At 50.2% G+C, this 25,756-nt stretch overlaps 1 protein-coding gene across 3 annotated transcripts in view; it reads left to right on the plus strand.

The window, feature by feature from the left end:
- GALNT16 (polypeptide N-acetylgalactosaminyltransferase 16) overlaps positions 1 to 12,390 on the plus strand; it is a 94,799-nt gene extending 82,409 nt beyond the window's left edge. For 2 of the 3 annotated variants that reach the window (XM_522885.8, XM_063793616.1), the window contains exons 14-16: positions 4,966 to 5,107; positions 5,803 to 5,928; positions 9,956 to 12,390. In XM_522885.8, coding sequence (XP_522885.5) covers positions 4,966 to 5,107; positions 5,803 to 5,928; positions 9,956 to 10,093 — 406 coding nt within the window. In that variant the 3' untranslated portion in view covers positions 10,094 to 12,390. The remainder of the gene's footprint in view (positions 1 to 4,965; positions 5,108 to 5,802; positions 5,929 to 9,955) is intronic. The other variant, XM_009428019.4, reaches the window with a different exon arrangement.
- Positions 12,391 to 25,756: the final 13,366 nt, after the last annotated feature.

The following is a 25,756-nucleotide window of genomic DNA, read 5'->3' on the forward strand; positions in this document are numbered from 1 at the left end:
CCTAAGGAAATAAAGCAACCAAAGCAGAAGCTGTTGACCAGCAGATCAATAGCTGTGGTGAAAAAATGAGAAACCGCCAGGCACAGTGGGTTATGCCTGTAATTCCAGCACTTTGGGAGGCCAAGGCAGGAGGATTGCTTGAGTCCAGGAGTTTGAGACCAGCCTGGGCAACATAATGAGACCTTGTCTCTACTAAAAATCAAAAAATTAGCTGGGCGTGGTGGCACACACCTGTGAGTGGGAGGATCACTTGAGCCCAAAAGGTAGGGGCTGCAGTGAGCCCTGGTTATGCCACTACACTCCAGCCTAAGTGTTAGAGTGAGGAAGAGGGAAGGTGAGGGGAGGTGAGGGGAGGGAGGGAGGGAAGGTGGAAGAAGGAAGGAAGGGAGGGAAGGAGGGAGGGAGGGAGGGAGGAAGGAAGGAAGGGAGGAAGGAAGGAAGGGGGAGAGGGAGAGGGAGAGGAAAAGAAAAGAAAAGAAAAGAAGAGAGAATCAACAATAGGGGTTGGCTTCAGTGAATCACCATACATAGATCTAAACAAATATTATGCACCCATTAATATTATAATCATAGAAACTGTGAAGAAAACACAGGGAAATGTTTGCTCTGGCAAATGAGAAAACAAAATGCAAATGATGTGTGCACTCGAGCTGTAGTTACCTAGGAATATGTGTGCGTTCTCACAGGACAGTGGGCAATAAGCTACGATGGCCTTTTCAGTGTCTCAGTTACATCCACGTGGTTCATTTCCTCACCTTCCTCAGGCCTTGACTCAAACATCCCCTTCCCAGGGAGACTTTCCCTGAACACTCTGAGTTTGCAGCTCCGCCTCCCTCCCCAGCATCGTCTCCTCCATGTTCCTTGTAGCCGTTATTATCATCGGCATTATCTGGCCAATTAATTTTGTTGTATCTCCCTGAACTTGCCTGTAAGTTCTATGAGGGTGGAGGCTTTGATCTGTTTGTTCACTGCTTTATCTCCAGCACCTGGAACAGTGCCTGTCATAAAATGGGCACTCAGTAAATATTTTTAATGGAACAAGTTGCACAGTCCGTACGCCTCAATCATGTCTAAAAGCCGCATGCTCCCTCTATAGGTGTCACCTTGGGGAACACGTTTCCCACCGCTGCCAGCTTTCTCTCAAGGATGCTGCCATGGCTTTCCGGAACACTCCACCCCTCAGAGCTTGCATATCCTTGAAAGAGGCAAATCTTTGTCCTTTGAGGACAGGTTTGATTTTTGGCCAACAGCCACCATTAAGTTGTAGCCAAGTGCAGTGAATAAGCTAGAGATGATTAACCCAGATAATTATAATCCCAGGTCCCAAATACAGCATGACTCTAAATAAACAAGATTAAACTGACTCTAGGAGCAATTTCCAAGAAGTTCCAGAACAATGTGAGCAATGGCAGTGTCACTGGAAGAAAGTCAGTGGCCTAGATAACCCCAGCTCCCTGGACACTAGCTGTGATGGGAAGAACATTAATTTATGAAAATGCAACTTCCTGAAGTGGTCACTTCTAGGGGACAGTGTTCATTCAGATGCATCATTTCTGAGACCCTGAAGAAAAAAGAGCAGTCACTTCTTTACACTGTGTCAGCGTTCATACAACATTTGGGTGAAGCCCACTAGTTCCAGCCCCAGGGCAGGAGCTGGGCAGCCTGTGGGAAGAGTGGGGGAGGCCTGGGAATGCCCTTCCTCTCCAACCTCAGTGCCCTGCCACAGGGTCTGATGACACCCCCAAGGACCAAGGGGAAGAAGTGTCTCATAACTATCAGAAACCTGGCTCGATCACAAGGCAGGAGAGTAGATGAACCAGCTACGTCGATGAGGAGCAGAAGTCCTCTTCTGTTTGTTCTGCCACTGTGTGAAAGTTAAAATAATTTTTTGTTGCTAAGATGGAAACCCCAGACCTCATTCCTATCTGGATTACTCACCCCCAGTTCCTAGGGTGAGGGGCCAGGAGTGGATCAATTTGCTGATTAGAAAGGGGACCCATAGGCCTGAGTGATACCAACTTTCCTCCAAACAGGGGGTCCCTAAATAGTTGCCTACACTTGCAAACAGTCAGTGGGGAGACCGAGGAGGCTGAAAGAAGAGGCTTTTGCTTTCCTAGGCCTGCCGTGGCTCTGCCCCTTCTCCAGGTTAGAGCTCTGCAGCTGGCCTCAGCAACTGCTAATGTATTACTTGCATTAGGACTATCAAGAACAGTTGTTCAGGCTGTGCATTGCACAAGCACACCATGTTTGTGAGGGTGCTAGTTGCATAGTAGACATTGCACATTCATGACACTAATTCCAAGCAAATGGCAGTAAGCATTCTTCTAACAAAACCAGTATGTCAGTTTTCTAACAGAAAGAAGTAGTGTCTTGGGGAATGGATCTAATGGCAGCCTGTGTACGTAGAAGAGACCCATAGAGAAGGAAGTGGATGCAGAGTTTAGAGGGCTGCTGACAAACAGGACAGCTTAGCCTGGCACTGCTGGGGAGCTGGGGAAGGATGGTGACGACTGCTATTCCAGCTGCTCCAGGACTGCTACCACGATGACAGCTTAGGAGCTGCATCTGATCTTGAGATTGCTCCCAAGCCTCGGGTTTCTTCCGTAAGCATCACTGGGCATTGCCACTCTTGGTCAGTATCCACCTCACCTCTGAAAGCTGATCAGCTTGCACAACACCCTAAGCAACAAGGGAGTAGCAGGGTCTGGAACAACCCCTGGCCCTCGTGCTGTATTCCCCCTGTGCAGTTATCAAAGAGGCCTCAGTACCCATCTTGTCTCTATAGAGAAGGGAAATGTAACACATTGCTCCTGGATGAGGCTGAGAGTGTGGAGCTCCTGCCCTCCAACATGCTTGCACATGGCAGGGGTTGCAAACTCAAATTCTTACAGTGGTCAGGCAGGTGATGCCAATAAGTCAAATGGGTAAGGATGAGACAATAGAGAGTTGTGGGGACTGGGGCAAAGTGCGATGCAAAAGCCCCACTCAGAGGGGGCAGCTGCTACTCACTGCAGTGGATTAGTACCATTCTGGAATGCAAGCTCATTGTGGCCTGATCTTCCAATTTTTAAGAGAAGCTAGATTCAGATTTGAAGGTTTCTATGTAACCTTAAAATCATTCAATATTGCCAACTAATTAAAAGCAACAACCACCACGCTATGCAGGTCAGACCATGTCCAGGGTCCAGATTCAGCTTGGCAGCCAGCAGTTTGCCACCTCTGCTAGAGAGTTGCACGGCCTCCCAAAGGGAGTCTGGAGAGGCACAGGCTGCTGCCAGGGGTGTGGGAGAGGAATTGAAAGGGTCTCTCTGAGCCTCCTGTGAGCAGATCAGTTCTGGAACTTTGCGGCTTCTAGCCACCCCTGAGGAAGGAAGACCTGGTTTGGTCTAGATCCTGCAGATATCCACATCAAAGAATGCCAAACATCTTATAATGGCCCAACCCCCCAGGCCCAGATTGTTTCACTGACAGAGGTAACAGGAGGCAGAGAAGGCACACACACTGTAATCCCTCCTGCTCCCCCGTAACTCCCAGGCCTGGTGACTCCTTAATCCAAGAACGAACATAACCTGAACTCAGGTATGCAAGCCTGCAGCAGCTGGGGCCGGCAGCTTCCTCAGGTTTATTACCCATAAGGTGTCAGTGTGTGTGTGTGTGTGTGTCTGTATGTGTGTATAAGCATATTTTCCTGGGCATATAAAGTGTTTTAATAATATAATATTTTAAAACTTGCCTGTTTTACTTAATAGTGTGCTGTGAACATTTTTCCATACTAGCAAGTATCATTTCACAAAGACATTTTTTAAAATTTTATTTTATTTATTTACTTTGAGACAGGGTCTCACTCTGAAGCCCAGACTGAAGTGCAGTGGTGGCATTATGGCTCACTGCAGCCTCAACCACCTGGGCTCAAGTGATCCTCCAACCTTAGCCTCCCAAGTACGTGGGACTATAGGCATGTGCCACTGTGCCTGGATAATTTTTTTTTTTTTAATTTTTGTAGAGATGGGGGTCTTTCTGTGTTGCCCAGGCTGGTCTCGAACTCCTGGTCTCAAGTGATCCTCCTGCTTTGGCCTTCCAAAATGCTGGGATTACAGGTGTGGGCTACCATGCCCAGCCATAAGTCATTTTTAATGGCTACAGGGTTTTCCATCCTATGGATGAATCCCAATTTATTTAGCCCAGCTCCTGTTGTTAGATATCTAGAAATTTCCGGTGTTTTCAATATAATCAACCACTCTGAGATGAATGTCTTTTACAACATTTATAATTATTTCTGTAGGATATGTTCCTACAAGGGGCAATATTGGTCAAAGATGTGTGCATTTTTAAGGGCTTTGAGACATAATAGCACACTGCCCTCCTGAGAAGCTGTGCTAATCTATGCTCTCACCAGGAAGGTGTGAGAAGATTCAGTCCCACAGCTGTTGCCGACACTGGGCATTGTCATTAAATTAAGTGTGTGTGTGTACAAATGTACATACATGGTAAATAAACATTGGTGACTCTGATACGTAGTTCTTTAATCATTACTGAGATTAAACACATTTTCATATTTGTGTTTAATTTGCCTCTTCAAAGCGCTCCCTTCCCTGTCATTTTGGGATTGATTATTGAGCATACATTTTGGCCCCAGGCTCTCCTGAGGCTTTCCTCTTTCTGGACTGAGGGGCTCTGTTTTTCTAGCCTGAGCTCCGCCCATGGCTCCCCCATCCTCTATGTCTCAGGCCCAGCCTCCAGGGCAGAGGGTCCCAGAGCCACTTGGAAGAACCCCTGGGGCCAAGGCCCAGTCTTCCCAGAGGCCACTCCTGCTCCTCACCTCCCCCTGCTGGCCAGGCTGCTCCCGGGCCCCTTCCCACGGAGACCTCGGCGCTCCCAGAGCTGATGGGATGCTGACGTCTGGCAGAGGGTGTAGGTAAGCCTTGGGGGGCAAAGCACAAGCCTGACTGCTGCCTTTTCTCTCAGGGTCCCCGTGAAGGAAGCACTCCCCGGCATCATTAAGCAGGGGGTGAACTGCTTAGAATCTCAGGGCCAGAACACAGCTGGTGACTTCCTGCTTGGAATGGGGATCTGCAGAGGGTCTGCCAAGAACCCCCAGCCCGCCCAGGTAAGGACCTCGGGTAGGAATGGGAGTGGGAGAGAGCTGGAGGCATTGTCCAGGAGTGGGGTGAGGGACTTCCCCCTACTCATTCTCCTCCTCTGTCTACATCTTACACAAACCCACTTTGCCAGGGGCCCCTAGACCCTGCTCCTACACATTCATATCCCCTTTCCAGCCTGTCACTTGGGTATCCTGTGTGCACCACCTGCTTTGTTCTTGCCGAGGGAGAAGAGCTGCCCAGATAGTGCCCAGTTCTCTCCTGAGATCCAGCTGGGGTCGGCTCATGTGACAGGCAACGTCCAAGACTCCTGTGCGCACATGGGTGCGACATATGAGTGTTGCACCCACATCGAAACTAAAGCAGGTCATGGAGACTCCAGTGAGGACCAGCTCTCAGCTGCCTTGGTTCCATGTCTTGTCATTCTCTCTCATCCCCCACAGTCTCTTGGCACAGCCCTGACTGCCCTCTGGCCAGCTCCAGCTAAGCTCCCCCACCCCAACATTTTATTACCGAAGAATTCAAACATATAGAAAAATAGTAAGAATTATGCAGTGAATACCCATACATCTACCCTAGCTCCTACAATTATTTGTAGAAATCTTACAAAAATATGCCGTGTTTTTGCTTTATCCCCTATCTACCCATCTCTCCACCCATCGCTGTACTTTTTGACTTGGCCTTTCTGCTCCCTGCCTTGCAGGCATGGCTGTTCAGTGACCACCTCATCCAGCAGCAGGGGAAGTGCCTGGCTGCCACCTCCACCTTAATGTCCTCCCCTGGATCCCCAGTCATACTGCAGATGTGCAACCCTAGAGAAGGCAAGCAGGTGAGTCTCCTTGCCTCTGGCCCAGAGGCCCAGCAGCCCGAGGGGACCATGCCTCAGGGTGGCAGACCTTGGCAGGAGAGCCCTTGATTGACTCAAATAAGCCCTTCAGAGCGAGGATCTGTGGGGAGGGGGAGCAAAGTCTACATCTAGGTCAAGCCAATTATTCTGCCCATGAGGAAATACTTCTTTGGGTAATTCTTTGTTTAATGCCATCCTGCCAGGCTGTGAGCTCCATGAAGGCAGGGACCACTTGTCTTGTTAACACTGTATCCCTAGCTCCTGACAACCACCACAGTTCAAATAAGTGTTAGCTTTTACTGACAGCCTGTGCTAGAAGTTTGAAATAGATCATCTCATCTAATCCTCCCAGCCACCCAGTGACGTGGGTTCTAGTACTACCTCCATTTTATAAGTGAGTAAGCTGAGGCTCGCTGAATCTAAAGAATATGTCAGATCACACAGCTGAGAAGGGGTGGAGCTGGGATTCAAACCCAGGTCAGTGACTTCTAGGCCCACAGTCTTAACCCAGCACATAGTAGATGTTCAATAAGTATTTCTTGACTGTTGGCAGACTAGGGAAACTGAGCTCCAGACACAGTGATGTCCAAGCTGGCATGACCAGCCTCACGTGAGCACTGCTTTTTCCATTGATCCGACACTCTCACCCACACTGTCACCACTAATCCTGGGAGACAGGTCAGGGTCAAGGAAGAAACTGATGCACAGAGAGGTGGAGTCACTTGCTCAGGGTACACAGCAACCAGTGACAGTGGATTTCCAGAATCCAGCCAGCTCTCTTCTGTGCTACTCCCTTCCTGTCTTGGAGGGCTCCCTCACCACCCAGGGAATGGGACCCAAGGCCCAGAGGCTGCTCCAGCACTTCCCCTGCTCACCCTCCTCAGAAGCCCTCCCTGTGCCTGCCACTGGCTAGCCTGCCTCAGTCGGTGCAAGCAGTGAGGAGGGTGCCTGGGTCTCTGATTTGGCCTGCATGGTTTTCCTCCTACCCCTTTTTCTTTGCTTGGGTCAGCACGTTTTTTAAAGGATGAACAGCAGTTTGCTGTGCCATTCTGGAAAGCAGCCACAGCCTCTCCCTCCGGCCTGTGTGTGTCTGAGGGATCTGTGTGCCTAGCCCACTTGCTGGACCTGTGGGACACTTTAAGCGCTTTTGGATGGTGGGGGGATGCAGCCCACCCTCGGCCCTGCCCTGCAGTGGGGCTGGTGCAGTGTCTCCTGCACCTAGAGCACCCACCTCTCTGAGGGCAAATCCTTGAGCCCATGCCCACCCCCTCCCACTGAGGAATTATCTCCGAGCAAAGCCTCCACTCAATTGCCCCTCTGGGGCTGAATCACACATTTCCCCCTTTGTGCTGACCCAGCCTACGGGGTGTGTAGGTATCTCCTTGGCCCCATTCATTCTGCCCCTGCAAGTCCTGCCAGGCTCCCGATGGCATTCTGGGTGCCTGTGCCCCTCTTCTCCCAGGAGGACAGGATGAGCAGCTATCCCACTGCCAATGCCTTCTGGAATCCGGGCCGTCCTTCTTGGTCCCCTGCTGGTCCTATTTCCAAGGCTAGCTGGGTTTCCTGTATCCGAGAGGCTCCTGTGCCTCAGACCTGGTGTGATGGAGTCAGCAGGCCCCAGCTCAGTCTTCCCTCCCCCTCCCTTCACTCAGTCTCCTCACTTATAAAATAAGGGGCTCCCTCCCCTGCTTACCTCACAAGGAATCCGCAAGAACCAAGATGTGGAGATGGGACAGTGGGTGATGTGACATTGTTTCTCAGACAAGCCCAGAATTGAGTGGCCTGGAGAGTCAAGAAGCCCTGAGATTGTGCCTAATAGCACTGATAAGAAGTGAGAATCCCGCTGTTTGCGGAGCACTTACTAATGATTGGGTGATTCAGTCATTTGTTCATCTTAAAACAAAATGACGGCCGGGTGCAGTGGCTCATGCCTGTAATCCCAGCACTTTGGGAGGCTGAGATGGGTGGATCATGAGGTCAGGAGTTCGAGACCAGCCTGACCAAAATGGTGAAACCCCGTCTCTACTAAAAACACAAAAATTAGCCGGGCGTGGTGGCGCGTGTCTGTAATCCCAGCTACTCAGGAGGCTGAGACAGGAGAATCGCTTGAACCTGGGAGGCAGAGGTAGCAGTGAGCCGAGATCGTGTCACTGCACTCCTGCCTGGGTGACAGAGCGAGACTCAGTCTCAAACAAACAAAATGTCACTGGGTGCCTACCTTGTGCCAGAGAATGTACATATCATGTTGGCCACAAGGATGAAAGGACATGGTCCTTGACCCCCAGGGAATTTACACTTTAGTGGAAGAGAAAGAAGGGAGTAAGACACTATATTACAGAAGGCTAGATGCTGAGGTAGCTCCAAGCACCACGACTCCCTGGGGTGAGGATGGCCATACTCTCTCCAGCTGGGCATTGCTGGAGGTTTGGCCTACATGAGGTAAATGTCAAGGACTAGAAGAGCATGAAGAAACAGGAGGGGGGATCTAAAGGCCCTTGACCTTTAGGCTCTCTGCGGGGGCCATGTGGGCCCAGAGAGGCTGGGTCTCAGCCCTACCCATCACATCCTTGCATTCCCACTGGGAGCCCAGGCTCCGCCCCTGCCTTCCACCCTGTGTGCACATCCCCCCGCAGCCCTAGCCCTATCCCTGCAGCTGGGTGGGCTCATCTCTCTCCCCCCAGCTGCTCCCTGTCCACCAACTGCCCTCAGAGCCCTCTGGGCTTCCTCCACATGGTCACGAGCACTCCTGCCTCTAATCGAAGACACGGTGAATGAGAGAAGATGGAAGAGGGGAGGTGGTTGCAATGGGAGGCAAATAGGAGAGAAACCCAAACTAGACCTATCTTACTATTATTCTTCCCTGAGCCTTGAAACCTGGGTCTCTGCCTCTCATCCCTTCTCATAAATGTTCCAAGCAACACTCCATCCTCCACCCAGGCACTTCCGTAATGTTCTACAGGAGCAACTCTTCTCCCCCTTGTCAAACCCGGGGTCGGGGAGGCACCAGGAGGTGAAGGCACTGACCAGGAGCCCCTGCATGACTCTGTGATGCGAGACCTCCAGTCTCCCACCACCCTGCTGGCCCCACACTTCATCCCTATAAAGAAGGCAGCTTCCCACTAGGGGGTATAGATTACTGGCCTCACAGGTCAGAAGCTTAGGAAGAATAAATCTTGTTTACAGAAATAAAAGATTTACCTAGGCCAGAACTGACAAGCTCAAGTGCCTACAGGGAGCTGGTGGGAAAACCCCAATAGGAGAAAAGTCGGGACCAGGCAGGAACTATGGTGACCTGGAGAACAAGAGCCCCATCTAAGGCAGAGGGCAAATCCTCAGCCCCAGCAACTGATGCCGTGTAAGAAACTGGGTCCAATAACTACATAGAAGCTAGAAATGCAGATTTGCACGTGGCAACCAAGCTAAATTGTAAATAAACACAGGGGACTTCTGCTTTGCCTCCTCCTCTGATCTGGACAGGAACTTCTGCAAACTACAGAAAAGCAAGAGCCCTGCTGGGAAGGGCAGGGCTTAAAGCTGGTGTTAGAGGCAGGATGGGGGCAGCCTCTTACATAGGAACACACAGCCTGATTTAAATGAGGGGCATGACTGGGCATGGTAGCTCATGCCTGTAATCCCAGTGCTTTGGAAGGCCAAGACAGGTGGATCACTTGAGGTGAGACGTTCTAGCTAGACCAGCCTGGGCAACATAGCAAGACCCAGTCTCTGCAAAAAATTTAAAAATTAGCTGGGCGTGGTGGCATGCAGGTGTAGTCCTAGCTACTCAGAGGCTGAGGCAAGAGGATTGCTTGAACTCAGGAGTTCAAGGCTGCAGTGAGCTGTGGTAGCACCACTGTAAGAACAAGATCATGCCTAAAAAAAAAAGGAGGAGGGGGATGTGTCCTAGTTATATACAAGGGCTGTGTACATACATGTGGAATGAAAGTACAACATTATTTTTTTAAATCATTGTTTTCTCCTTCCTCTTTTAACCCATCTCCGTTCCTCCTAGAAATGGAGGAGAAAAGGATCTTTCATCCAGCATTCAGTCAGTGGCCTCTGCCTGGAGACGAAGCCTGCCCAGCTGGTGACCAGCAAGTGTCAGGCTGACGCCCAGGCCCAGCAGTGGCAGCTGTTGCCACACACATGACGGTAGCCCTGGGGCCTCCTGTACCTTTTGCATGAGACTTTGGGACCGGAAGGGGGTTAGGGTGGGGGAGTGCAAAGCGGGCTGTTCCCATCTCCTCACATTTCTGCCAGGACCATCAGCAAATACCCACCATGACACACGTTCTCCAAAGCTTGTTCCAGGAGGGCGCAGGCGGGCACGCCCCGATGCCCTCAGTGCTGTCCTGGCCTTGCCCCGGGAGAGGAGATGGTCAGGGTGCTGGACTGTTGCTGGGTAGAGACTGAGTAGGTGCCCCTGGCCCTTTGTCCTCTCCCTTGGCGCTTCTTGGGGCTGGGACAATAGTGTGTGGTCTCTCCCTTGTTGCCTGGAGAAAGCAAGGACAGAAGCCCACACAGGGGTCTTTTGGGTCATGAGGCCCAGCTGTGCAGGCAGGCAGGGCCAGGGGAAATTGGGCAGCATGGATGGAGAGGCTGAAGGCTGGGAAGAAGGAAGGGGAGAGGGGCAGCCTGCAGGGGTAGCTAAAGAACAGGAAGGAGGTGAGAAGCCCGGTGACCTGTCAGAGATGCCAAGCCCAGGGTGGCACTGGGTTGGGTGGGGACGGATGGTGTCTTGGCAGCAAAGGATGGGTAATTTGCAAATGAACATGGATAGAAGAGCAGCAAAGCACCAAAAGAACAAGGTCTCTTACCCAGGACACAGTCCCTTCCACACTTTACCAGCCCCAGGGTCTGAGCCCGACACTGCCTCTTCCGGTCCTGTGCCTGTGGGTGCCCACATTCTTAGCAAGAGGCTGCAGAGGGATCTTTAGGGGAAGATTCGGGCATAGTTTATTAAACAGACTCCACTTCTATTTGGCCATGTGTCAGGCTGAGACCTCTCTCTCGGGCATTAATGAACAGCTAGTGCCCTGTCCCTGCCGCCAGGACCCACTGAAAGGACGGGTAGCCACACACATCCCTGAGTAGTCCCAGCCTCGTTTGTCATTTTTGACTCCTGCTTTCTCAAAGGTTTTTGCCTCTGTCAATACAGCATCATGGGTGGTTGGAAAGAAGGGAACTTCCTTTCTGGACCAAGAACAGCCCCTAAGTCATTAGGGTTCAACCTCACCCTTATTCCCCTCCCCGCTACAGGAGCCCCTAAGTCATTAGGGCTCAACCTCACCCTTATTCCCCTCCCTACTACAGGAGGGATTTTCTTGAAGGGTCAGCTATTGCACTGTGCTGGGAGGCTGGCTGTGGCTCCTGTTTGTGAAGAGAACTCCCAGTTCCTTTTCACAGCCGCTGAGAACACATCCACACATCTACCCCACGGCCTTGTCTTGGAACTGCTCCTGCTATCCCCACACCCTGCTTCCTCACCCCACTGGCTCTTGGGCAAATGACTGTTGGTACCAGGACCCTGGGGGTCTCCCCTACAAAGCAGACCAGCCTGGGGCAGATTACCTACCACAGGAGCCCCCTGTCTTTCATAGGCCAAGGATCCACATACCCATAGAGTTCATGGATTCTAGAGGGTCTAGGAATCTCTTGAAATTGTCCCTAAAATACTGCATGTGTGTGCATACATGCATTTTCCTGGGGAAAAAGTCCATGGCTTCTAAAAGAGGTCCCTGATCCCCAAAGGGCCTGAACCTCTGCTCTGGATTGAAGCCACTGTCTGCCCAAGCTGCCAACCCCTAATCTTCCTCCCTGGCGTGCTCAAACTGCCATCGCCTGCTCCCTCCACACGGCCCTTGGGGTCAGCAGCCAAGTGTCTGTGGTCCGCAGCACCTGCTCTGGAGGGCTCTCCAGCAGTTTCGCCTCCTGACTCTCACCAGCGTCCTCTCGGCAGCACTCCCGTGCCCAAGCGCACCCCTCTGGACTTGCCAGCGCAGGGCCCTTCACCCCCAGGGCCATGCTTTGCCTGTCCTCTGTCGTGATGTTTCTTCCACAGCCAGGTGCAGCCTCAGATCCCCTGTTCATCTGGGAAGCCTCCTGCCACAGCTTAGGACAGAACTGGGCCCAGGGCAAAGGCCTCTCCCCAGAGGATGGACTAGAAGGCCTGGGCCACACTCGGGCATGGACCTTTGGGGCTGGGGAGCAGGGGCTGCGCCTGTTGAATGTAAGAGGACTGCTGACCAGAGGGCCTTCAAGAGGGTCCCTCTCTCCTTTGCTGTGGTCAGATCAGGCTCTGCACTTATCAGCCGGTCCTTTGTGGCAACTCAGCCCTATTCTGTTTTTGCTTTTCCTCTTCTTGACCAAAGCATGTGCCACTAGCTGTCCTTGAGGACCTCGTCTTTATGAAACACACACCTGGAATAAAACCACTTCTTACATGTCCACATGCACCAGCGCCTTCCTTTCTGCCTCCAGGCCTAGCCCTTCAGCACACCCTCCCCCGCCTCGTGGGGAAAGTCAGGGCCTCCTTTCTGTAAAAGTGAAACTGAACATGCTCAAGTCTAGCCCTCTCCTGCACCTGGTAGCTTGCTCGTCGGCCTCCATGCCCTGTGGTGCCCCAGGAACTCCTGACTGCTCTGGTGGGGGCCAACAGGTGGCCCTACTGCAAGGACAGGCCTTGGACCAAAACCAGGAATCAGCACAGGTCAGGTGGAGCCCAGGCTCCTGTGGCCTCATTATGGGATTCTACTTGGGGCTTAGAAATGGAAAGCAAATTGCTTCTCCAAATAGGTATTGCCCTGCCGCCATGTTTGCCTTTAGCCAGCCCTCTCTCCTTCCCTGAGAGCCAGCCCTGTCCCCTTGGAGCTGCCCTCCCCTGCTCTACCACACAAGAAGGCAGTGGTACAAATTCAGGCAGGACATACTTCCTGGGTAAAAACAGCAAAATAATTCTGAAAAGAGTCTTACCAGACCAGCTTTGCTTGATTGGGTAGCAGATGCTCTGCCTAATGTTCCCATGGAAACCAATGGAAAACCCCCACCATGTCTGTGATCAAAAGCTGAACCTACCCAGGTAAAAATAAACGCTGCTTCAACATACATATGAACTGCAGTTGGCAGGCCAGCACACCACTAGCCTCTCCTGGACGCAGCCATTTCTGCCCTCAGCCCCACTTTGCCGTGGGGCTGCTGATCTGGAGTTACCCAGAACTTCTGACCCCTGGCCTGAGGAGCCTGGAGCAAAGCCCTAGCTGGCTGCAGAGAATACACCTTGGCTACAATGTCCAGCTTGGTCTGGGCTTAGGAGCAAGTCACTGTAAAAGACCCTGGCTGCAGTCTCCATTCCCCCATCCACCCCTCCGTCCTCTCAGGGAGCACAGCCCACCACCCACCGCCTACTCAGGGCTCCCTCCTGGCGCGCTGAGCCCCATTTCCACTCTCCATCTATTTTCACCCTCAGCCTTGGAGGGCTCTGGTGCTTGCTTCTCCTGAGTCAGGCTCTCTCCTCTTGCTTGCTCTCCTCCAAACCTACCTCTCCCAAAGCCCATTTTCTGTGCCACCCAGTTTTTTCCGTAGGAGCTAAGGCTGTCAGCCTTTAGCCAGGCCCTGGAGGAATCAGCAAAAGCCCCAGGCTGGGTATTAACAGTTGCGTCACTGGCAGGAGAGTCCCCCGAGAGCCTACGGGCAGGGCAGCAGAAGGGACTTCTGCACCGGGGCCAGACTCCCATTTGTACAGCAGGGAGCAGTTCCTGAGGATCCCTGGGCCTCTGTGAATTGGCTTCAGTTTTTACACGGGCTGTTCCCCCTGGCCCCTCAGGAAGGCTGTCTCCATCTGCAGTTGGGAGAAATAACCTGGACAATATGACTGTCGTCCCAGGGTTCCAGCACCCCAAGGCCTGCGGGGGATGTCTCCCAGCACTGCATGGGGTGTGGTCCTTCTCCCACCAGGGAACAGGAAAGGAAACCTGGAAGGGAAAGGCTGGCATTTATAACGTCTGTAATTTCATTGCCAACAATGTTCTCAGTGTGTTTGGTATTTGTGTGTCCCTGTGATGGTCTGAGTCAGTGCTCCTCCAGAAGGAGGGGGCAACCCAGCCAGCTTCTCTAATGGGAAGAGGTCTTCACTGCCAGGCACTTAGGAAAGACCTGGAGATGGATCAGGGGAGGGCCTACTCTCCTGGGCTGGCAGCTGGGCTGTCTGAGTAGCCGACCTGGACTGAGGCTCCAGAGCCATCTGAGGACACTTTCTCCTGCTGAATTCAGCCCTGTGAAGCATGGAGAAGAGTGTACTAGGGGTGTGGACTCTTGGGTCTTTAAGACCCATTCAAGCCAGGCGCAGTGGCTCACACCTGTAATCCCAAATATTCAGGAGGCTGAATTGGGAGGGTCCTTTGAACCCAGGAGTTCAAGACCAGCCTGGGCAACATAGCAAGACCCTATCTCTATAAATAAAAATTCAAATCAACTTTAAAAAATACCCATTCAGCTGGATTCCTCACTACTCTGCCATTTGCCAGCTGTGAGCTCTTTTTTTTTTTTTTTTTTTTTGAGACAGAGTATTGCTCTGTCACCCAGGCTGGAGAGCAGTGGCATGATCTCCACTTACTGCAAGCTCTGCCTCCTGGGTTCACGCCATTCTCCTGCCTCAGCCTCCCGAGTAGCTGGGACTACAGGCGCCCACCACCACGCCCAGCTAATTTTTTTTGTATTTTTAGTAGAGACGGGGTTTCACCGTGTTATCCAGGATGGTCTCCATCTCCTGACCTCGTGATCCACCCGCCTCGGCCTCCCAAAGTGCTGGGATTACAGGCGTGAGCCACCGCGCCTGGCTGAGCTCTTGAATAAGTTATTTCATCTCTCAGCCTTGATTTCTTTACCTGTTAAATGGGGTACTCATAGCCATAAAGGATTTTTTTGTGAAGCCTGATCGCAAAGCATCTGGCCCTTTCCAAATGCTTAATCAATATGTCATTACTATTATTAATAAACATTTTCTGAGTGTCTGCTACATGCCAAACACTTTGCTGGGGTGATGACACAAATGTAAACAAGACAGAAACGGTCCCTGCCCTCGAGAACAAATATTCTAGCAGAGGAGATGGACCAATCAGCAGCAACTGTGATACCACATGATAAAAGCTACAGGGGAAGGCAGGAGCTATGGGAGCAAGGAGAGGGAGCTCTTACCCAGAGCGTCAGTGAGTTGGTGCTCTCTCTCCAGAAGATGATGCTTCCAGGACAGCTTGAAATGACATTCCAGGCAATGCCTGCCTCAGGCTGGATAAAGGTTGGACTGGATAAGGTCTGGTAAAGTCCACTGGCCACACTAGCAGAGATGGCAATTCAGCTGGCACCTTGCTGGGTGGCCTGGGCTTTTTACCCTGCAGGCAGCATTGTGGTGATGTAGACCAGCCTGTTACAACAGGAGAATTCTAGAAGGAAGCTGTGGGAGCCATTTCAACCCCAACAGACACAGCCTGTGCTTCTTGAGCTAGGGACCATTCCTCCAGGGCTCGGTATTCTTGGTATTCTTCCTTCGGGAAGGTGGGTCTAGTTGGTACAGGAATTAGTGATCCTTCTCTGGAGAGAAGGGATACTCATGGTGGAGGCGTTCCAGGAAAGACTTGTTTTTGCCTGGCTCTCAGGTTGCTTCTGATCCCCTCGAGCCATCTGAAAACAAAGCCGGTCTTTCAACAATTTGTCTTTCAAATATGTGTCTCTTAAGATGTGGTCCAGATAACCTGCTCAGTATCCCTGGAGGGATTGTTGACCTGTATGCTCCTGGGTCTGACCCAGACTGGGAGGCTCAGAATTCCTGTGTTTGTATTGAGTGGCCCAAGTGATGCGTTTGCACATTTAAGTCCCATGCACCAGGAAGGAGAGCTGGAGGCCCAGAGAGGGGAAGCTGTGCAGGAGAGAATCAGAATGAGCTGGGCCCTGGATTGAGTACCCTGACACTCAGCACTGGACTCACTACAAGAGGGAGAAGCCAAGGGGAAAGAAGGCTACCCTTGTACTCCTTACTGTACTTCCCCAGGAGCCAGAAGAATGTAGGGACCACATCTTGGACCCGGAGGTCTGAGCTCAGCAGTGGTGGAGAGTCCCCAGCTGGGAGACCCTCAGTTGGATGGGAAACTAGGGATGGCAGGAGAGTCTGGGGGACTCTCTGGCAGGAGAACCAGGAGGTAAGAGTCTCTGGAGACAGTTGCTCTAGGTCCACCTCGATGGGGTCTCTGTCTGGGCCCCTCCCCACAGTTTGAGTCAGAGATGGCTCTCAGCATGGCAGGAGGCTTGCTCCTCTCCCCGTGGGTGGACTGCAGTTCCCACAACCCTGTCAGGCAGCTGCAGAGCTCCAGGTTTCTCTGCTCACAAGGGCAGGGGCTGCCCCTCGCCCAGGATGACTCTGCCTTCCAGATCCTTGGCCTCCCTGGGGGTGGGAGTGTGGGGGGATGCTAAGGTTAAATCAGGTCACAGTAAGTTGTGGGGGCAGCAGGTGGAGCAGCAGAGTGGCACTGGGAGCTTTCTCTTGGGTGTGTGGTGTGGCCTTGGTTCTGCAGCCATCAGGTGGGGGCTTGGGACTGACTTCTCCTTCTGAAGGATGCTGGGAAGGTGAGCTGGCTTTGGCAGTGCTTAGAGCTCCGGGGGGTTCCCCCTCCTAGAACATGCAAGCTCTCACACCTGTGCGTCATCATCACACCCATCATCAAGCCCACAGTGGTATACTGAACACCTGCCCCACAAAGACGGTGGAATGCTCTCAGAGGAGCCCCATGAACCACCAATGGTCACAACTATCCAATGCCTGACGGCAGACAGCCAGGCCAACCTCAGCTCCCACTCTCTCTTCCTTACCCTACAATCAGCCAAAGTGACCTGAGTCGTGTAGTGCGAAGTTGCTTTCTGCTTTCTCTTGTTTGTGCTTTTGCTGTTTCTTCTGCCCCATACTTTGTTAACTCCATGAGTTAAATGCTACCCATTTTCCCAGACAAATGCTGCTTCTGCAAGGAAACCCTTCCTGATCCCCCACCTGTCTGAAAAGTACCTCTCCAGCTTGCTTCTTCAGGGTGCTGAGTGTTCCTTCCCAGCCTGTCATCACCTTCCTCCATACGCAATGGTGTGTTCCTGTCTTCTCTAGTCTTGTCCTCTTTTTTCTGTTAGATTGTAGCTCCTTGCTGACAGGAACCATGCCTGCTCCAGCTTCATACCTCCCACTGCTACAGCACAGAACCTGCTTCTCAGACTTACAGCAAATGTTTGTTTGCTGAATGAATTAATTAAAGATAAAGCATTCTAACTGGGTTTGTTTTTGTTTTGCTTTGTCTTTTAATGATAAAGCATTTTGGCATTTAGGAATTAGTACACTGCATATAGAAAGCACGCAATATACATTTGTCCATTTTTCCTCTCACTTCTTACAAGTTCGATATTGCCACAACTCCACCCTCCCTATTCATTAGTTGTCTCAACAACAATGTGTTGGTGATACTGAGGACTGACACAGATTGAGCACTTTCTGGGTACCCAGAATCTTAGTAAGGCTACCATATGCACTCCAATGAGGTAGGTTCTCATACACTCACTTTATGGAGGAGGAGGGGAGGCTCAGTTGAGAGAAGAAATTTGCCCAAGGATAAACAGCTAGGTTTAAACTCACTCCCACAGGAGCATGTGTCAATGGTCCCACAGACCAGCCCCTTCAGCTGGGAACTTATTAGAAATGTAAACTCTGGGCCGGACGCGGTGGCTCACACCTGTAATTCCAGCACTTTGGGAGGCCACGGTGGGCAATCACAAGGTCAGGAGATCGAGACCATCCTGGCTAACGTGGTGAAACCCCATCTCTACTAAAAATACAAAAAATTATCCAGGCGGGTGGCACATGCCTGTAGTCCCAGCTACTCGGGAGGCTGAGGCAGGAGAATCACTTGAACCCAGGAGGCAGAGGTTGCAGTGAGCCGAGATTGTGCCATTGCACTCCAGCCTGGCGACAGAGTGAGACTCTGTCTCAAAAATAAAATAAAATAAAATAAAATAAAATAAAATAAAGAAAAAAAAAGAAATGCAAGGCAGGCACAGTGATTCCTGCCTAGAATCCCAGCACTTTGGGAGGCCAATGTAGAAGGACCACTTGAGCTCAGGAGTTTGAAACCAGCCTGGGCAAAATAGTGAGACCTCATCTATACTATAAATTTAAAAATTAGCCAGGTGTGGTGGTGCATGCCTGTAGTCCCAGCTACTCAGAAGGCTGAGGCGGGAGGATCACTTGATCCCAGGAGATTGAGGCTGCAGTGAGTTATGATTGCAGCACTGCAGCACTTCCAGCCTGGGCAACAGAGCGAGACCCTATCTCAAAAAGAAAAAAAAAAAAGAAGAGGCCGATTAGGAGACTGAGACGGGTGGATCACTTGAGGCCAGGAGTTCGAGACCAGCCTGGCCAACATGGTGAAACCACGTCTCTACTAAAAATACAAAAATTAGCTGGGCATGATGCCAAGTGCCTGTAGTCCCAGCTATCTGGGAGGCCGAGGCAGGAGAATCCCTTGAACCCAAGAGGTGGAGGTTGCAGTGAGCTGAGCCTGGGAGACAGAGTGAGACTGTCTAAAAAAAAAGAAGAAGAAGAAGGAGAAGAAAAGAGAAGAGAGGAGAGGAGAGAAGAATAGAAGAAAAAAAAGGAAAGAAAAAAGAAAAGAAAAGAAATGAAGAAATGCAAACCCTTGGGCCCCACTCAGACCTACTGAATCAGAAACTCTGGGGGTGGGGCCAGCCCTCTGAGTTTAACACGCCTCTTGGGGATTCTGATGCATGCTCAGGTTTGAGAGCCACTGTTTTGGTGACCGAGATGGGTTCTGGTCCCCTGACGGGGCCACGTGTCACCACGTGGTGCAGAAGGCTCAGAGAGCTGGGTGCTGTGGGCCTTGCCTCTGCTAAGCAAGCTGCCTGCCACAGAGCTCTGGGCAGTGATGGATCACTCTGAGGTGGAGGGAGAGTGGGCACTGGGCTGGGCTGAGGGTTGCCACTGAACCAGCTGCCACATGCCAGCCTCGCTTTGCATGATTTATGAGTTTCTTCCCCAATACCAGCCACATATGGTTGACTTCATTCTAGAAGAGCTTCTGCCTCAGAAGATCTATTAATCAAAGAATCAGTGCTGCATCCTCCAGCCTGCAGGACAGGCATACATTTTACCGTGAGTTACATGGCAAAGCCCTTTCTATGAGTACTCCATTCAATGACATTTATAACTGGTCCTGTCAGTCACTGACCAAACACTGAGACACACATTTTATCTTCTTTGATCTTTACAACTCTATCAGGTAGGTATTTTCAATACCACCCCATTTACAAACTAGATATCAAAGCCCAGAGAAGTTAACATATCTGCCCAAGATTACCCAGCTGGCAGGATGGAGGGCCAGGATTTAAAATCATGAAGTCTGATCCAGGGTCCATGCTCCTTGCTGCTCCTTATTGCCTTTCACCCATCAGTCTGTATATTCATAGAACACTGACATGTTTGTACTGTTATCCCCATGTTGCACTTGAGGACACTGAGGCCCTGAGCAAAGCTCTAACAGGCTGAGAGCTTTTGTCCCCACATCCCGTATCCTTACATGACTGATTCTTAGAATGGAGGTAGGATGAGCCAACGTTGGTTCCACAATCATCATTTTGCAGATGTAGAAACAGCATGAGAGGCTAAAGCACCTAAAGTCACAGGGGGCCCAGTGCGGTGGCTCACACCTGTAATCCCAGCACTTTGGGAGGCCGAGGCAGGTGGATCACCTGAGGTCAGGAGTTCAAGACCAGCCTGGCATGGATGGCGAAACTCCGTCTCTACTAAAAAAACAATAATTAGCCAGGTGTGGTGGTGCACGCCTATAATCCCAGCTCCTCAGGAGGCTGAGGCAGGAAAAATGCTTGAACCCGGGAGGCGGAGATTGCAGTAAGCCGAAATCACGCCACTGCACTCCAGCCTGGGTGACAGAATGAGACTCCATCTCAAAATAAATAAATAAATAATAAAGTCACAGGGCAGGAAATTGGGAGCACAGGACATGGTAGATCCAAGAATACAATGTCCCGTGATGTAGCTCTGGAGGCGATTGCGAATGGTCTGCCTTGGGGCCAGGCATCTTCTCTGGGGCTCGGGAGGGTGAGACCCCTGACTGAGCTGGCCTGAGGGCCCAGGGCTATGTCCAGCATGGCCTGTTTTCTCCCTGCCTCCTGGCCAGGGGTATTTGTTCCCAATGTCCTCCCGGCCTCAGGGTTCTCTGCTCTGCCTTATTTGTCCTCAGACATTCGTTTTGAGGTTGTTCAGACCCGTGTGTACTCTGCCTTGTGGCTTTGTCCACTTGAGGTGGAGGCTCCAGGGTGCTTTGTGGAGCCCCACGGCTTCCACCAGGTGCCTGGATCTCTGCATGCTCATTAAGCAGTGAGGCTTATTTAAAATTATTATAACCAAATGTGTCCATCTCAGTTATTTCTTGGCTGGTTTTCTGTGTTGGACTGCAGGGACAGAGAGGAGAGTTCAGCCTCACAATAAGAGAACAATTGCTGTAGCTCTGGCCCAGCTATTTCTGAGCTGGGAGACTTTTAGCCAGCTGCTTAGGCATCCTGAGCCTCACTGTTCTCAACTGAAAAATGGGTATGATGTGGGAGCAGATCAAATGGGAAAATGTCTGTCATCAGGTCTTGTAAAGTGGAAACAGCAGTCTGGGAATCCTCAGGATACGTTTATGCGACCCTGGGCAGGCCAGAGCTGCTAGACTCTAAAGCTTTGAATTTTCCAGCTGGTCAGGACTGTCTCCAGCCACCAGGGCAAGACTTTGCAGCTCAGACATGGTGGCCTGAAATGGTGGGAAGTTGACCAGAGAGAGGAGGTTGGGGAGTCCCAGCACCTACTTCGTTCCTGAGTGGAAGACTGCTGGTCTGGCTTTGAAACCTTGTTTCATGACACTTGCTTTACCTTGTGAAGAAAGCAAAGTGAGTTCAGCAGGGGACTTGATGTTTCAACAAGGCTTTGAAAACCATCAGAATGTTGGACCGGGAGGGAAGGTTATGAGGCAGGAAGAGTGGTTCTGTTTGGGGTCTTCAGAGCACAGCTGTCCCACCGTTGTCTGCATCCCTGTCTGACATGACTTAGGTTCCCTGGAGCAGGGAAGATGCAGGCTGCGGAGACAGTCCTCGGCCAGTGCCCTCTGCTTGTGGGGGCCATAGAGCACGCATGGCCTTGCTGCCATCACCAGGCCTGAGGGAGGATGGCAGTCACGCTGCCGAGAAGGACCTACAGATATTATCAACAACACAGAGAAAGCTGCTGTCGGAAGGCCCCTTCCCAGCCCAAGATTCGGTCTGCCCAGCAGAGGAGAAAGAGAAGAGGCTGGGAGTCTAACCTAGAGTTGAAGCCTTTCCCTTCCTAGCTGGGCAACCTGCAGCTAGTTACTTGAACTTTCTGAAACTCGGTCCCCTCACCAGCAAAGCAGGGATAATAACTACTTCTTAGGGGTGCTGTGAGATTTAAATAACATTTGTCAGTGAGCTGAAGTAAATAAAAGAAAAAGAGGCATGGTGCCCAAAAAACTGCCCCAGTTCCTTGAGGAAGAAGTATTTGTCCTGCTCACGGCTGGATTGCCAGAGCTTGGTACAGAAGTGGTCAGTAAGTGTGTGCTAATGAATGAATGAATGAATGAATGAATGGAATGAGGCTCTGTTGAGGCAAGATGAGCCTCTCCTAGAAGGCACTGACTCTAACCCCAGTCCTAGCCCTGGTTCCCGAGCTCTAAAAGGGGGCACGCATTCAAGGCAGATGCATGCCGATCTTGTTAACCTTGCAGATAGAGGAATCCTGTCAGGGATGGATTGGACAAATGGATGCAATCCAAGGGCAAGAATGCCAGGAGCTTCCTTGAGATTCTCCACCCCTATCCCTAGCCACTGGGTGACTGGCCCCCACTAGAGGTTCCCTGAGTGCCTGTACTTCCCCGCTTTTACCTTGAATCAGGGTTGCATTGGAATGGCCTGTGCTTTTCTGTACTCCAATTGGATTGCAGACTACATGAAGACAAAGACTTGTCTATTGCACCTAGTATAGTACCCCGTGCATGGTGGGTGCTTGCAGTAAGTGTTTCTTGAATGAATGAACAAGTGGCGATGAGTACAATAAAACTACTGTTCTCCATCAGTTCTGAGAGTCTCGGGGGTTTGTTCTTTGTCAGTTTGTTCTCGGCTTCCTCTTTTAATTTGGCTGTTGACTTGCATTTTCATGAAATTAGGTGAGGTTTGACCCACTGAAAATTCTTTTTCATCAGGCATAGGAGACGCAGCATTTGCAAGTGGATGCCAAATCAGTGCTTGATTAAACAGACAATGAATGTGAGAACAAAGATTATACAGCAGAGATGATGCGGTACATACAGATGGGGATGCATCTACCTTGTTAGAAAACTGCCTTCCATACTAATGGATTTGTTGAAAGGCTAAGGCAGTGGAAACTGCAGCTTTGAAATTATCTAAGGTTTTCATTTAAACTGGCAGCAAAGAGAAATTGATGCAGGCTTCTCTGTGGTCCAACAGTCGTCTTCTTCAAGCTTTTGCCCAGGGCCATGTCTCAGCTCAGGATATAGGAGTCTGTATTTGCATACAAATTGCAAATATCTACAAATTCTTTGCTCAAGCAATTTTTAAGCAAAATGTTATTGCTTCCCTGAAGGTCATAATTCCTTGCTTTTTCTCTTCAATATTCTTCTCGCTTAGGAGCCACTCACATTGACCCAGATTTCCCACCCCAGGAGTGGGCAGGAGGGTGGAAGGAGCCAAAGGAAGGGGAGCAGGTGGCTGGGTGATGGAACCCGCTTTTCAGGATGCCCAGAACCTGACCTAAGTGTTTTAAGTATTATTTCATTTAATTACCCAGCCAGCTCTTCAGGGTAGACACTATCATGATATCCATTTATAATGAGGAAATCAAGGTTCAGAGATGTTGTGTGAGTCTCTCAAAGTCACACAGCTAGGAATGGCAGAGCCTGGAATCCAACGATGTCTGATTCCCAGAATTGAGTCTTAATCTATGCTGTTTCTGTAAACCACTTACTCTTTATGTCCCCTTAAATATATTAGGCAATTCTATTAAAATTATTAACAATAGTATGCCAAGTCTACTGACTTGTCCCTAAACTGTTTCCAAATGTGAATGTGCTAGGAGCTTTCTGGAGTTAAAGTGGGGGTAGGATCAGCTACATAATTTGGAGGCTTTAGTGAAAAATGAAAATATGGGTCATCTAATTCATAAATAATTAATAATTTCAAACAATGACAGTGGAGTATTGAACCAAGTGTGGGGCTCTTTTAAGCTCAGAGCTCTGGGTGGAATGTATGTCTATTTTGTCTTGGTACCTGGCATTGGGTCTGGCACATGGTAGACAGTAAAATCTACTGGCTAATTGACACAAAGGAACGAGATCATGTCCTTTGCAGGGTCATGGATCGAGCTGGAGGTCATTATTCTCAGCAAACTAATGCAGGAACAGAAAACCAAATACCACAAGTTCTCTCTTACAAGTGGAACTGAATGATGAGAACACATGGACACATTGGTGGGGAACAACACACACTGCAGCCTGTTGGAGGGCTCAGGGACAGGAGGGAGAGCATCAGGAAGAATAGTCAATGAATGCTGGGCTTAATACCTAGGTGATGGGATGATCTGTGCAGCAAACCACCATGGCACACGTTCACCTATGTAACAACCCTGCACATCCTGCACATGTACCCCTGAGCTTAAAAGAAAAAAAAAGAAAACACTGCTGGCTATTTGAATGAAATAATGCAATAAATACTTATCATTACTACATACCAAGCAGGGTTTAGGCACAGGCGACACAGCAGTAGACAACATACGTAAGGTCCCTGACCCCATAGCACATATAGTCTAGAGGGACAGAGAAACAAGTAAACCAAAAAATGCACAAGTTTATTCCAAGATAGTAATAGGTGTTATGTATGAAATAAAACGGGACAACGGAAAGTCACTAGGAATATGGTGTGGAGGGGTAAGGGCTAACTTCAGATGGGGCAGCAGTTGGCATTTGATGCAAGACTTGGGTGATAGGAGTCAGAGAGATTGGGGAAGAGCTTTCTGGGCAGAGAAAGTAGTGATGTAAGATTTCACAGAGGAATGAATGAATGACATGAATGAATGAGCAGCATGGGTAGAGTGGATGCATGCCCATGGGGGTTTCCCATGTAGTAAGCTCCAGTCCCTTGGCTATCCCCCACCTCAATCCATGATGGCCCCCTCCCTACCTATCCAGTTGCCCTCTCATTCACTGTGCCAGTCTTCTCTGAATCCTTCGAAGGCACCAAGTTATTCTCTGCTTAGCACCTTCCCACAGCAGATCCTCTGCGTGCTTCCCCGACTCTGCCTGAGGGGCTCCTTCTCATCTTTCAGGTCTCAGCTTAAATGTCAGCCCTTACAGGGCCCTCTGCTCATCCATGTTCAAGCAGCTCAAAATATTAGTTCTCTCTCATAAAACCCTGATGATTTCCTTCATAACTACAACTAAATTAGCTTCTAGTTTTTGCTGTAAAACTCTCTGAGGGTATCATGGATCAAGGGTCATGTGTACTTCATTTGTTTATGAACCTTAGTTAATAAAAATGAAAGCTGACCTCCCTCCCTGCCTCATACTCCTTTATAATGGAACCAGTATGAATAGGCAGACACAAGTGAGAGTAATTCCCTGATACCAAAAATCAACTAACTAGCTAATTGATTAATGAATCACAAACATATGTTGAGAACCTATGATTTAGAAGGCACTGGGGATTCCAATGTGAAATATGTAGTTCACTCTTCAAAGAGCAGAGATGATTGAGGGAAGTAGACAATCACATCAACAGTCCCACACAGTGCAATATAAGCCACATCAGAACATGCTGGGGTGGAGGGATTAGGTTATCACGGAAGGCTTCCTGGAGGTGGTGACGCCTGAATGGAGCCTTAACCTATGATTAAGGGTTAAAGTGTATGAGCCTTGAGGAATGAGATGTATCCCTAAAAGGAAGAACGTATAAGAGGCATGGAGAGATTGTGGGGTGTACTAGTGGAACCGCAAGAAGTGTGGTCCGTACAGGGAACAGGGAGGCGGATTTTTGGGGGCTGAGTTTTGACAGGTAGGCAGGTGCTGATCATGAAGGGCCTTGGGTGGCAAGCTAAGAAATTTGGATTTTATTTTAAGAATGTGCAATGGACTGAATGTTTGTGCTCCACCCCCGCAAACTCATATGTTGAAACCTAACCCCCAAAGTGATGGTATTAGAAAGTGGGGGCTCTTGGGAGGTGATTAAGTCGTGAGGGTGGCAGCCCTCATGAATGGGATTAATGCCCTTATAAAAGACACCCTAGAGAACTCTCTGTCTTTCCTCCATGTGAGGGTACAACAAGAAGGTGGCCATCTGCAACCTGGAAGACTCCCCTCACCAGCGCCTAACCATCCTGGCACCTGATCTTGGACTTACAGCCTGCGGATCTGGAGCAATACATTTCTGTTGTTTATAAGCCACCCAGTCTATGGTACTTCGTTGTAACAGCATGAACAAACTAAGAGTGATAGAGAGCTTCAAGAATTCCAAGCAGGGGCTGTGCAAGGCAAAAAAAAAAAAAGAAAAAAGAAAAAGAATTCCATACAGGAAGGCCAGGCATGGCAGCTCACACTTATAATCCTAGCGCTTTGGGAAGCGGAGATGGGGCAGGGTGGGGGGGAACTGCTTGAGGCCAGGAGCTTCAGACCAATTTGGGCAACATAGGGAC

The sequence above is a fragment of the Pan troglodytes genome, chromosome 15, assembly GCF_028858775.2.
Source record: "Pan troglodytes isolate AG18354 chromosome 15, NHGRI_mPanTro3-v2.0_pri, whole genome shotgun sequence".
NCBI lineage: Eukaryota > Metazoa > Chordata > Mammalia > Primates > Hominidae > Pan > Pan troglodytes.